The sequence below is a fragment of the Pempheris klunzingeri genome, chromosome 8, assembly GCF_042242105.1.
Source record: "Pempheris klunzingeri isolate RE-2024b chromosome 8, fPemKlu1.hap1, whole genome shotgun sequence".
Taxonomy (NCBI): Eukaryota; Metazoa; Chordata; class Actinopteri; order Acropomatiformes; family Pempheridae; genus Pempheris; species Pempheris klunzingeri.
The window spans coordinates 15816359-15830701 of record NC_092019.1 but is presented as its reverse complement, the minus strand read 5'-3'; the positions used below and the strand labels follow the sequence as shown (position 1 = coordinate 15830701).

General features: G+C 40.9%; 2 protein-coding genes across 2 annotated transcripts in view; both read right to left on the bottom strand.

Annotated features, from left to right (window-relative positions):
* Positions 1-5387, bottom strand: part of adam22 (ADAM metallopeptidase domain 22) — a 58947-nt gene extending 53560 nt beyond the window's left edge. Inside the window, exons 1-3 of the mRNA XM_070835820.1 lie at positions 5291-5387; positions 4842-5002; positions 1400-1476 (exon numbers count right to left, since the gene is read on the bottom strand). Of these exons, the coding sequence (XP_070691921.1) occupies positions 1400-1476; positions 4842-5002; positions 5291-5387 (335 nt within the window). The remainder of the gene's footprint in view (positions 1-1399; positions 1477-4841; positions 5003-5290) is intronic.
* Positions 5388-8330: 2943 nt separating this feature from the next.
* On the bottom strand, positions 8331-14010 carry dbf4 (DBF4-CDC7 kinase regulatory subunit). The gene is made up of 12 exons (XM_070834858.1): positions 13972-14010; positions 13134-13352; positions 12028-12231; positions 11848-11898; positions 11690-11759; positions 11499-11575; positions 11335-11380; positions 11159-11204; positions 10945-11067; positions 10269-10383; positions 9504-9619; positions 8331-9359 (listed from the first exon to the last, which is right to left on the bottom strand). The coding sequence occupies exons 1-12, from the start codon at positions 14008-14010 to the stop codon at positions 8516-8518; spliced, it is 1950 nt and encodes a 649-aa protein (XP_070690959.1). The 3' UTR covers positions 8331-8515.
* Positions 14011-14343: the final 333 nt, after the last annotated feature.

Below are 14343 nucleotides of genomic sequence, written 5' to 3'. Positions count from 1 at the left end.
GGCTATGAAATGAAGAAAAACCTTTTTGTAAATCTAATAAAACAAAGAAAAGCTGCAAATCTCACAACTGAGAAGCTGCAACTGGGACATGTTTGATATAGTTGTTTGAAAATAGCTGCTGACTATTTTTCTTTGTATTGGCTAATTGATAATTGACATTTCAGTCCTGCAAACAGGATTCTTAGAGAGAACAGATAAAAGTCACAGAGTACAATGCTCTATTGCACTGATCCTCAGTCTCTCATTCTTATTCACTACCACACATGTCAAACTGATGCCCGGAGCTGTCTGGCTGGAGGCTAATTCACCCTCTGGTAAGTTAAAAACAGGACTTCACTTAAGTGTCGCCTTCCAGCTGATTTTCTGATGGCCTTTTGCACAACATCCTGTTATGAAATTATGGAGAGGAACACTGTAATGTCACACAGATGAACAGATGACTCTCTATCAAACCAAATGTGGATGATAGCATATGCGCATGTGTGACAGTGTGCAGACAATGCACTTATATCCATGACTGGTTGATGTGTCACACAGTGAGCTGCAGGCTTTACAGAAACATATCCTCTAAACCTGGGAATTCCTGTGATGTAACGTTTCACTCAGCAGGGGAGTGACTTCTGCTGTGACGAGCGGGCAGCAACACTGTCAGTGTGTGCCAAGTTCACAGGGTTTCTGTTTTGGGGCTAAATGAGACAAACAAGCCATGGTCTCAAAACAGCGACAAAGGGAAACAGAAACAAAATAGCTAAGCAGGGAATGGTTTAGAGAGGACGATACCGAAAAGGGCAATTTTGAAAAATAGTGTGTGAGGTGGAAGCAAAAAGGGAGACAGAGTGAGAAAATAAGGAGAGAGGTTCGCTTGCTTTCCATCAGCACTGCTGTGATCAATATCAGTGTCTGACAGGGCAGCGCTCTGGCCTTTACCATAAATCACTTCCTATTATGATGGAACCTCTAAATCACACACACACACACACACAATAACTGACCCACTGCCAACAAATACACACACGTATACACACATAGATACATATACATTAAACGTGACATCTGTCCAGCAGTACCGCAATGATCAAATTTAATTAAAATACTGGAGTCAGCACAAGATCAACGCACAACACCAGCATGGGAATCTACATTACACAAGAGGATCATGTGAATTTCTACTCAAAAGTGTTGTTCAGGCCTGAGAGAGTGACGTATGACCCCCGCTGGGATCATTTCAACAAGCACGTGAACAGAGCAATCTACAGCATACTAAAAACATTAATAAGCATGTGGTGAGATGAAGCTACTTGACACAGCTGCAAGGAAAGCATCAACCCACAAACAGACACCCTGATAGCTAACCAGCCAGCCGGACAGACAGACATATTTAATATAATGGAATACTCACTGATTCAGTTCCACGTCCAAGATGAATTTCCTGCCAAAAGCGTCGACCTGAAAGCTTGCTTGGGCCACGTGGTCCACCTAAAAAGGCAGAGAAGGCAACGTAGTTATTATTACTGAATGCAGCTGTTATCATATTCATGGATCAGTTCATTATCATATGCAAGGATCAATTCTCATCTACACTGATGGATGGCTGCATTGACTTTTTCAGCGAATCAACACTGTTTTCATTAAGCCATCATGTCTCCTTCAGAACTGAGTTTGTTTACTTATTGAGTTTATTGTTATATCATGTGTGTGTCCACTCACACGCAAATATTATTTTAAATTGAGTCATTTCTATGTCTATCAGTCTGATTTTGTAAGAGTTTAACAAAGCCAAAGATTCACTGAAATTCCTAAACCCACTCGGAACCAGATTTTTGTCTGGCAGTGCACACACAAACACAGAAATGTACGCTCTTTCTTCTCTGACTGCACATCCAGTGTGTGATTGATTTAGGGAACGAGGGTCTGATTCCTTCCCAGCTCTGGGCACATATGGTACGGGCTTCATTACACACCCTTGGGTCAATGAGAACTCTCCACAATCATTCCTGCGCAGGTCCAGAGGTGTCCCAGAGCTCGGCTAACACACAGTTGACCCTCCCCCAGGCTCGACCCACGGGCTACCTTCATTACAGCCCGGTCGCCGCATAACAACGAGGGGAGGAGGGGAGCGTGTGTGATTTTTTGTTTCCGTTTGAGGAGGTGCCCCTGTGCTCACCCAAGGACGACCTCAGCCCAGGAGGTCCCCATCGACCACAGACTCTATTGTTTGTTGGAGTGTGTCTGTGCGTGGTCAATGCATATATGAGCGGGTAAGAGGGTGTGTCAGTGTGTGTGTGTGTGTGTGTGTGAGCACATATGAAGGGCAATCCCTCGCCATGGCACATTTATGAAACCTAATCTGGCAGATTGGATCCATGATGGGAGGAGGTACCATTAATTGTGTTTAATGAAAGCACATCCCAACCTGGCCAATATTCTCAGGCCACCACTGACTCCTCTCACATTGATTTCTGAGTTATAGCAAGCCTGATTTTCCACTCACGACTTTCAAAGAATGACTGTAAGTGCTATCAATCCACTGCACACTCACACAGACAGAGAGGCAGGAAGCCAAGCATACAAACCAACACACACATGCTCACACTGATTCCACTCGAAGCGTGTGTGTTTCCACCAAAACAACATGAGCACTTTGCTGAACTCCCCACTGCTCATTCAGTGGTAAAGCCGTTCGTGCCCGAGACTGAAAATAGGCAATGAAACAGAAGCCTATAAATAACTTCTCCTGTGTGACACATTTTCAGAAGTATTTGACAGATTTGTTTTTAGGCTGTTGATCTAAAAACAGCCAATAACTGATCAAACTTTACACAAGTGGCATCACGGCTGATTGCGCTCTAAGTAACTCTCTGGAGAATAAGAGACTCAGAACATCAGAAATCAAATCACAGATGCCACCTCCCGTCTCCTCCTCCTCCTCCTGCCCTGGATTTATTCCTCACTTGCAATGTATATTTTATAGCTAAATTGGAACTTAATACTGTTACCAATTGCACATATGCAAGTTAATTGGCACCATATTTTTTTTAGACAGAGTAAAATAAAACCATCTCCTGAGCTGTAAACTCAGGAAATACATGGAAATGACTCATGAAAATACAAGGGTTTAGGCATGATATGACGTGCACTGAGCAAATCTTCTTAAGAATCTGTGTAAAAAGTAAAAATGTTCCCTTTCTCTGCAGAAATTAGTCTCCTGGCTTTAAAATTCACAATTCACAGAAAGACTGCATTGCAAATTGGCTTCAAAAGGAAAATATTAAAATTATATCTGACGGCAGATGGTTCCCGTTAGCTTGTTTACCCATCGGACTGCAGCTCTTTCTGAGGTGTGAGGGAGACAAAGGGTTAGCACCTCCCTGGATGCTACCATCTGTAGCCCTCTCCACTCTCTGAGCCCTGAATAGGCTAGCCTACACAAGCCTAAGCCGCACAAATTAAAAACGCATGACAGGTTTGCACAATGCTAATTGACTCATCTCTTGAAATGAACCCAGCAGACACGCTGCTTCACTGAACTGAGTCAGTGAACACAGTTACAGTGATTATGATTATTACTGCACTGTATCGGTTATCACAGACATGGCCAAATGGCTCTGGTAGGTTTCCTTGTCAAACAGTACTTGTTGTGCCCATTAGTTTAGATAACCACCAACAGATTTCTGCATAATTTTATGACATGATAGATTCACTGGGGGTCATATGCAAACATACTGCAAAACAAGGTATAACCCATGCATGGCATACTTTACCTGCTAGCATACAGTGTTTGTGTGCTCGGCTACATGAAGGTGCTGACATCCAAACACTGGCTACAGTCAAAATAACTGTTAAACTGTGTATACATTTATGTCCCTATTCAGATTTATGAATCATCTAAGGTCACTAAATATTCAGGTATATTCAGGTTCAGCTAGTAAAGCACAAAAGATACTGGATTTTTGAGGCCCATACAGATATGGATAACTGAAAATACTTGAGGATTTGAAGCCAATAAAAATGCATCAGCCAAGTTTTTTTTTTTTTGGAATAAAACAACATTTTTTGATAAGGATTTGTCAAATGTAGCTGTTACAGAGACGCCGTATTTACCAAAGCGGGACATTTAAGGTTTGGATGATTGTCAGTGCCCTCTACTGGACAACACTCCTTCTGAATTGCCTTAAACATATTGTAGCTTTAGCATTTTCCAAATGCACATTTTTGATACATATCAGCCGACAAATAGGCCAATACCGATATCTGGTATAATCTGCTGATAATATCGTCCGCTCAGATATATCAGTCAAGCTCTAACAGTTAACCCCTGGGCTCTTTCATTTAGGGATAAAGTGCTAAAAGCTGCTTCATGGGAAATGACATATGATTTGGTATAGGTGAGGCAGCTGCTGGGACAGCAACCCAGCTGGACACACAAGATGCAAGTTATCACTAAATTATTAATTATCCTGGTTGACCAGATGCTGTTGATTTCCTGAATGTACAGGGTGGACAGACCGTGACCACTGAGGATCTACAACTGAGCTGAGTGTTTTATACCAGTTTAAAGGCAGAGTGGTCTGCTTTTTGCATATGAAGGCAATGATGACCCATTTAGCACCTGCAGACAGTCTAATTAGTGCAGCCTGTTCCTGTCTAAATGTTTCAGGCTTCTTCTGTTTTGCTTGTAATCAGCTAATTATTAATTTCCCCTCCGAGGACAAGGGCAGAGGAGGAGATGAATCAATGCAAACATAAACACAGAGAGAGAGAGAGAGAGAGAGAGAGAGAGAGAGGGCATCTCTCCAGCACACACAGCAAGCATGCAGAGGCTCAGAGAAGACACGGTGTACCTGAGCGGAGCGGGAGCTGGCTTTAACCCTGGTGCTGAGCTCGTCCTGCGTGATCTGGCTGTGGTTGTGACTGCTGTAGAGCAGGCGGAGAGGCACCGTGTCCTCCTTACCGACGAACCTGCCTGCATCACGAAGAGCCTTCAAGCTCGACAAGGCGTCTCCTGCACAGAGAGGAAAACACCAATTTCATTGCCCGCCTGTCCCTCCGTGCGGGGAGCACGAGTGGCTCAGACACATTCATCACAAACACCGCCATCTGAAACGTCGACTGGTCTTATTTCCTGTGATAACATGAAACAGCTACAGGCTACATGCATATTTTAGGTGGTGATCATGAGGTAGCCGAGGCTATGATTTAAAAATAAACACACACAGGCCTATTGATGAGGATTTGACGCTTTGTTTGCGCGATAATAAAATCAGGTAATATGTAAAATAGCACCAGTTACCATTTTGGGCATTAGAGCTGCTCTGGTGACCGACGTGCATCAATCCACAGACGCACAAAAGGGAAATCCACCATCGCGGGCGCATCATCAGCACCATCACCTCTCTCTCTCTCTCTCTCTCTCTCTCTGGCTGGAAATTATAAAACAATGCGGTACTCCAGGTGCAGGCTCTCGGGGTCCTGCCTTCGCTAGGGGAGCTTGAAGCCGGGGCTGGTCGTCTGGTTAGCGCAGTCCCTCTGGTTGGGGGCCATCGGTGTCCTCACGGGTCTGAACGCCGAGCGCGTCTGAGCGCACCGAGACCCCGCGGCTCAGCAGCACGGAGGAGGGAGGGAGGGAGAGAGAGAGAGGGAGAGAGAGAGGATGGAGGGAGGGAGGGGAGGAGAGGGCTGGGGACACCTCCTTAAAACACATCAATATCCAGCGGCTCACTGCAGAAACGCCTAATGCATAAATATGAGCGAGCGGTGGAGACGGGATGGAGGAAAGCTGCGGGCCTCCGCCGACTGGACGGACTGGGGTGATGAGCGCCCGCCTCCTCCACTTTCCTCCATGTTAAACTGCTGCAGGAGCGCCATTCCTGCCCAAATCTGACTGTTTTTATCATCACGGGTTAACAGAATGAATTCCCATGTGGGCGTGTTGTGCGTTGTTATCATTTTTGGGGATGTTTTCTAATTGCTTTTTCATTGTTGGTGCTGTAACAAATCAAGAAAGAGCTCTTAGATCCTGTCATATTTTTTTGTTTTGGCAAAAACAACAAATAGGTATAAGATTAGAAAATTATGACACGTCAAATATGTGATTGATGTGATATTTGAGTGACACTATTTCACTCAAGTAAAAGTACTGAAAAGTAATATTACTCCAATACAATTAAAATATTAAAGCGTTGGAGGGCCCTCGCACCTCCGTGCACGTCGTGGCGTGCGGCGGCTCCGTCCTGTTGCTGGACTCCGACCCTTCCACGCGATAAAACAGGGATTTTACCGAACAGAACATCAGTGCTTCTCCTCGCACCGCTTGGTGCTCGGGCCCTAATAAAAGTGGTCCTTCCCTCTACACAGGAAGGCTTCTCATTCTTATATTCGACATGTTTAAATCATGAAATTGTAAATTAAATTAAATTAAATTGAATTGTTCACTCTTATATTATTACACACACACACACACACACACACACACACACGGTGATTAAATCTGGTCTCAGAGAGTTAATGAGCTGATTTTTTTCCCCAAACACATAAAGATTGTTTACTCAAGTAACTAATGTGGCTCTGAGGCAAGAGTTGAACACCGTCTGGCACACCGTTACAGTGAGTTTGAAGATTTTAGAGCCAGTAAATATGTATAAATCGATTGACAAGTGCCAGCTTACATTCAAGGAACACTCATATTTTCCATTTCCCCCCCCTATTTGTGAAAAACACCTTACAGGACTGGGGGCTGTGTATGGACAATATGAGGGCTCCTACAGCTTTTCAAGAGTAAAACTGAAACACTTCTCAAGCACTTTAAAGGTACCAAATCCAAAAATGTACAGGCTCTAGAAGCTTTTATCATCTTGTCTAAATTGTTAAGGTACAATAAATGCATCTGCACTAAATAAAAATGAACAGAATTTCTTTATACACATTGTGATTGATGTATATTGTCACACAACAAACTAATATGATGTTGGGATTGTTTCATTTGGTTTAGCCTCGAAAACACAACTGTTAAAATTAAGCATTTTCCAAACTTTTAAGATTCTGTGTCTGCATGGTTCCTCCACCAGTTTAAAGACTCTACATGTGACTCCATCCCCTCTACCCTGAAAAATATAGGTGGGTAGAGATTCTGGATGGACCTCTAATGTGTGCACGCTTGGTTTAGGTACAGTTCGTGCACTATGACCATGAAATTACAGTGGAAAAATGACAATAATGTCTGCATTCAGAGTTGCCTTTTTATTTGCAGTGCTGCTGTGCTTGTACATCGGGTCACAGTGTTGCTTGTGTCTTTTTCTTAATGCCAGTGGCACAGCAACTCCCACTTGACCTAGTGCATCCATTTGAGAGCAGTAAGGAAGAACAAGGGCACTATGCTAATGCACTACATGCAGGGAGAAGAGAGAAGCTGAGCTACTGCATCATAAAAAGCTCATGGAGGCAGATCATGAAAAGTGCACTTAGGAAGAATCCTAAAATGTCATAGATAATGTCAGGTGGCACAAATACAACCTGAAGGTCATTCACATCAAGATACAAATGCAGCCACTCCATGTGTTTTCTATACAAATACAACCAGCTCCCCGTTTCTAGGCAGATTCAAGAAATCTTTCTCCACATTACTGTGAAATATTACGACTAAAGCTGCCTTTTTCCATATGATACTCAGTGGGAAACATATGTAAATGTAAATTCTGAGAATAAACACTTCTGTGAAAATTCATTCACACAGAAATGTTTCATAGATTTTCAAGTGGCAATAAAAAGACATCGACCATGTGAAATTATTTAAAAATACCTTTGTTCTGTTACTGTTCTCGATCCCTTTAATACTCTGTAATGGGACTTTAAAAGTGTTGGGCGTCATCTTTAGGTGACATTTTATTCCAGTTCATTGTGGCTTGAAGAAATTTAGTAGTAAGCACAAATTGCTCTGTTTTAAAGTTTAGAGACTCAACAGTGCGTGCTTGTTTCTGATGTAAATTATAACAGTTACATCCAGGTAAAAGCAATGAGCTACTATTGATTTCCATTACTATATTTATACTCATCACAAAAGGAGATCTATATTAAGACGACAGGAGTTCTAACATTTTTTAAGCCTTGAGGCTAACAGGATTGTGCTGTTATTGTACTAACAGGATAACTCAATATCAAGGTGTCACTGTTTTGTATACTTGACACAAACGCTCTTATCATGGATATTTTATGGTTTTGAGAACAATCCCTCAATTTCCACTTGTTTTGACTTTAAAATCTAAATGCCAAATTAATATATTTTCAATCAATGTTTGCTGCACAAGAAAATGTGCAATATCCAATTTTGAGGCCACTGTAATAAAATAAATAAATGTCATCAATTGCTGCTTTACCTCTTTCAAGTTTTCTATCATATGCAGTGCTGTGAAGAAAATACTACAGCACATCTGCAGCTGCCGTTCATCTGATATAAAACAAAACAAAGAGGAAAACTTTGGCCTTTTTTGCCCCTGAAAAGACGACAGTCAGATTTATCTCTTCAGTTCTTCTGTTGCCTTTCATAGTCTTCAAAGCCCAGAAAATCCACGTCCATGTCATCACTTGACTGAAAAAGCTCCACGAGTGTCAGTCTTGAGTCGTGGAGAATGTCATTCGGCTTTACACATTCAACGTGTGTGTCCACTTTCCGTCTTTTGCGTCTGTAAACTCTGACCCTCCTCTGTATTATCCGGACCGGAGAGAAGCTTTGTGTAGGAGGGCTTTCTTCTTCCTTTTCTGAGAGGTTGTTTCCAGTAATTTTGTCGGGCACTGTGTTTCCATCCTGAGCAGCTTCATGCGCTGAGGAATCCTGTTTCTTTTCAGACTCCTCTTGTTGATTTGCTAGAATGTTGAGGCTTTTTGAGGTAACTTCATTCTGTTCGCTCATATTAGGGAAGTGAGATGTTGAGCTGTTCATTTTTTGAGATGTTATTCGGTCCACCAGGTCGACCTGTGTAACTCTGGAGGGAACAGAGGCTCGACACTCACCTATAGAGGGGGCTGTTTCCATCTTGGGCTGAGGAATTTGATCCTGTCTGGCTTTTTGGGTCCACAAGTTCTGTCTGCACGGCCGTTTACGTGCAAGAGATTTGTGCTTTGATCTGTCCGAGTCTGTCTGAGTGTGATAGCACCTCCTTTCCCCCTCTCTGTGAATCAGAGGAGCAGAACCAGGAGCTGATTCACTTTTTAAAATGTGTCCTGAATAAGATCCCTCATGCCTATCTACAGTCCAGTGCTGCTCTTCTTTAATAATCTCAGTGTTACAGAGATCTCCCTTGTGCCTTAGCTCAGTCTTCCCACATGGTCCAGGAGCAATCAGACCAGAGGAAACACTGCACTTTGGTCTAATAGGAATCAAAGAAAAAAAAACAAAAGATTAGATTATGTCAAAAACAAAATTTAGCAAAGTGAGATTATCATTACGTCTGTGATCTTTTCCTCTGAACATATAATGCTGATGACAGTTTAAGGGAATGGGGAAAAATTACCTTCTAACTTGACTTCTGACATTGATGAAATTACAGTGCAGAGCTGAGATGAGTCTGTCCACCACCAAGTATTTATCACTCTTGGAGAAAGCCTTGTGACGTTCACTCTGTAGATGCTGAAAAAAAATAGGTATACATATATATAAAAAATATCAAATCACACAGTTAAACAAAAGAAATGAATCATTGTTTGCCAGACTCAGTCTAATTAAAGTGAAGTATCAGCATTGCTACGAGTCAACACATCACATGAGGAATTTTAAAATGGCTTTTCTGTCATACACCTCACATGTCTTAGGCTGCTCTAGGTGTTAAAGGCTGAACTGATACTGACCCACTCACATCAGCAGTTAAACGTTTCATACTGCGAGTTAACCATCTGCTGAACAGCTCATTTAATATTATTTTACAACACGTTGCTGTAGAACAGCAAAATACAGAAACACATCTGGACTTTTAGGAAAATATTTTCAGACTTGTGTATACAAATCATTATGTTTTGTAAACAGCGGCACCAAACACAAGCTGCATGCTTGGCAGCTTAAGAAAATAGATACTTGAATGACTTTGAATGATTTCGAAAACAATAGATTTACAATAGGCTTAGAGTTACCGTTAAAGTTATTTTTCTTGGTGTGGACGACCCTTTACCGTACATGTCCCATACTTTTATTGTTTAAATAGCAGGATCTAAAACATATATGCATTGTGCTGGGTGGCTTATGTGGTACCGGTAGGTTTACATTTCAATATTTTATAACTTACCGTTGTGAGGTTCTCATATTTGATCATACAGCACTCGCAGTAGCCGCCTCGTTTCTTGTCTCTGTTCTTCTTTCGGCTCTGTGCTCGCTCTTCACTGGCTGAGGGTTTTGCACCTCTGCTCCCAGATGAGCCAGAGGTTGAACAAACAAAACCAAACTAAGATGAGAACAATTTGGATTTCTGCATTTTGATAATTTTTCATTCAGTCTCGATGAGTAGCTCCAGTAGAACCAACTCAACCCGGAAAAGTTTAAAATCTACTCAAGTTTCAATAAATACCAAATGCGTCAGACTGAATTATAGATGGATGTGTTTAAAAGTCTGCAAGCACAGTGCAGAATTTAATGAAAAATACAGTATTTTTAAACAGAGTGGAAAATTGGGTTTAGTTATCTATTTATTTAATTTTCCACAATGTTTCCTTTGGCTTCACCAAAGCAACGTGATTAATGGAACCAACGTCACTGACAGAAGATCTACAAACAACAGCACTGTTAAAGAACAATGAGAAATACAAAAGAAACTGGGTGCAACATTTATTCAGTTAAGCTAACTTTAAAGCTCCTTTAGGGGAGATTTAGTTTTGTCATTCCAGTGATAAAACATGTTAACTCGTACAGCTAAAAGTTTTTATGTCATTAAGTCAGGTAAAAACAGCAGAGAAGAAACCCCATACCTGTGCCGCTGTTTGTTCCCCGGAGGATCCTTGTCCTCAACACAGAAGGGACTACAGGGAGGGGCAGACTTCAGGTTGAACTCAGGCAATTTTGGCATGGTGAGGTAGATTGGACGGTAGTGTCTGAGGAAGGGAAACATTTCATAGTCAGTACACGTAAAACAACTCAAAGACGCAAGTGGATGCCAGCCTCTTTTAAACTACTGTATCTTACCTGCTCGAATCCTCAACCTTGACGAACGGTTTACTGATCCGACCCCCTGGAGCAAGCATCATCATAGTCAGTTTTAATTTGAGCAAGTACTTACAAAGCATCAAAAAAATAAACATTTCTGCCAAAAAGAAATACAGACAGGGTAAAAACTATACATGCTCAGTTAAGACATTTACCTTTGCATTTCTGAAAGCTTTGCTTTGCAGCCGACTCTGCTTTGACCTATAAAGAATGACAGAAAAGCCCTTAAAAACACTTAATGCTAAAACAATCATTTTACAGATAATAATCTCAAAATATGATTCATCTTTTGCATTTAAGAGTGAGCCTGTAAACTTACACTTGTTTTGACAGCAGTGGTATCAGGACGCCGGCTGCTGGAGACCTTTTTTTTCTTCTGAACATATGTCATTATATCTGCAGAAGCCACACAGAAATATAACTACAGTAAGTCATTATTTCCATTATGGCTTCAAATCATGTACATAGCAGTTGATGTATTATAACACTGATATAACTTCTTCAATATACCATCTATGTAGAGGATTTTCACACCCCACTCCAGAGCATTTGAAAGGATCTTGTTCATTTGCACCCTCTCCTAAAAACAAACAAGTGTGTATTAGCACTGAAAACTAAACAGATAGTTAAATTTCCCAAGTAAACTCAATAGTGTTGACTTAACAAACCTGCTCTTTCACCACTCTCTTCACCAAAGACTTCCCTCGACTTGTAACAAACTGCAAAAGAACAGAAAATGAAAATCTATGACACTATTATCTAGAATAAAAATATATATCTAACACAGGACAGTAACGGTAAGAAGTGGCACGGATCAACGGTTAATGATACTATGAAAGTGAACTCACCGTGTCTGTTTGGCCCTGAGACCTGTTTTTGATGTTGTCCCCATTGCTGCCAGGCTGATGTGGGTTTGAACAAGGCTGAGGTGAACTCTGTCCAGAGTCTGGACTGGGAACAGGAGAGTCCTGTCTGAGGCACTGCACATATCTAGCCTCCTTCTTGTTGGAAACCAGATACTTAATTTCCTTACTGAAGAACTTCTCAACCGTCTGACAAACAAGAGAAAAGCCAGATGAGGTTTTTGGGAAAGCTTTAAGATCTTTATAACATCTCTTCCAGAGTAACAGTAACTACGATAACTGAAATAGTAGAGCTACAACAATCAATCAAGTGTCAACTATCGGCAATAATTGTGGTAACCTATTTAAGTATAAGTAATTTTTAAAGAACATTCTCTAATTCTACCTTCTTAAATGTGAATATTTTCTGGTTTCCTTGCTCCTCTATAACAGTGAACATATTTGGTTTGCTGACATTTGACACAGTACATTTGACAACATCCCGTTGGGTGTTGTCTTTCCTGACATATTATAGACCAAACAACTAATGGATTGATCAAGAAAATAATCAGCAATGAAAATAATCATCAACCATGAAAATGGTTGCAGCCTTTGTCCACAGCACAGTGTCATAAACTGACCAGAAGTTGGCACTGATTCATAATGTTAGAAAAAAATTTGAAAAGTTTGGTTTGTGTAATTAAACGGAAAAAAAGCGTTATAGAAGTGTATAGAAAAACCTCATTTAGCAAGTATCAAAATCAAACCCCATATTGCCACTAATATCGAAAAACAACACCCACCCTGCGTGGGTCTTATTGCAATCATCACAATAAAGACATAAAATCATCATAGTTGAAGGGCTAATTAATGCCAATCTGTAATAATATAACGCAAAGCCAAACCAAACAGTCAGTCTACATTAAATGCAGAGGAGAAAGCAGCATTAGGGCGAAGATGGAGGCTACTGTGAGTAGAAAATATTACATTATGTTGTAAATTACTCTGTAACTAAATAAATTGATCAGTCATGGATGTCAAGCTGACACAGGTCTGAGCCCTTGTGAAGTGAAACAAAAAAATCTGAGAGGAAATATTTATTTTTTTCTCACCCCCCCCAGTTCTTTGATGTCCCGCTCCAATGTCTCTGCTATTCTGTTTGACGGCAGATCCAGATAAAACACTTTCCCAGCAAAAGGTTTGACTTGAGCAGGAGAGGACAAACGCGACGTTGGCTTTGCTTGGCTCAGGGATTCTTTGTCTCCAGCACCGACGTCTTTGCCTAAAAGGCAATCAGAGAAGTCACAGGATCCTTTTACTCGCTGATTGATCTGTGATTAGCTTATTAAATATCAAACTTTTAACAGGTACAGCTTTGGAAATACAGACAGCAGCTTGCTTTTAAGCACTCCAGCTGATTACACCAAACACTTGTATGCTATCTCATCTCTCTCAATACTGTAACTTTACCATCTGATTATACCTCAGTCTAATACAGAGCACCTACTGCTGGAAGTCACTTCTCCTGAAGTTTCTTCCTTTTTTCCTATTAAAGGGTTTTTGTGTCAAGTTATTCCTTGATCCAAATCATAGGTTTAAGGCTGTGTTGTAGAGATTACAAAACCTTCACAAAGGTGTAGTTTTCAGCTATATAGTTAAATAAGTCATAAACCTGACTAGATTGGACATGACATTTAAAGGCAATCTTTAACTGAAGATAGTTGAACTCAAATATCTTGAATAAAAGGTGATATTGTGCAGATTTCAAAATGATAACTCGAACAAAAAAAAAAACATCATAAAAATCATTATATCCGTCAGTTATGGTGATGATGCTAATTAGCTTAACCCAGAATTACAAATTCCACAATAAAACACGACTTCAACAAGCTTCAGCAATAAATACAACACAAGTTACTTTAACACTTAAGTAAAAAGATTACCTTTCACATTGGGTCCTGTTTGCCTCTGGGTGCGTTTTGGCTTCATTCTATTCTCTTTCATTGAGGACAAATGTTGTTGTTGCCCTCCTGTCTTCAGTCAACATGCCCCAGGAAGTCCTTGTCTGCCCCCTGTGTGTAAACAAAGAAAGGGTTATTTACAAAACAACACAAAAAGTAGCTAAACCAAAGGCTCTGAATGGTACAATAACGTTATGGTCGATGTAAAGTTTTCCGAGGCTTAAAGTAAAAAAAAGCTTAAATAAAAGTGGTCTTAACGTTACCGTGTGAAGTTTGTGACTCGTGTTTCCTCAGCGGACAGACAACTTGGTCGGCTAGCTGCTTTGCTCAGGTTACGTTACATTATTTCGTTGGCTAACGT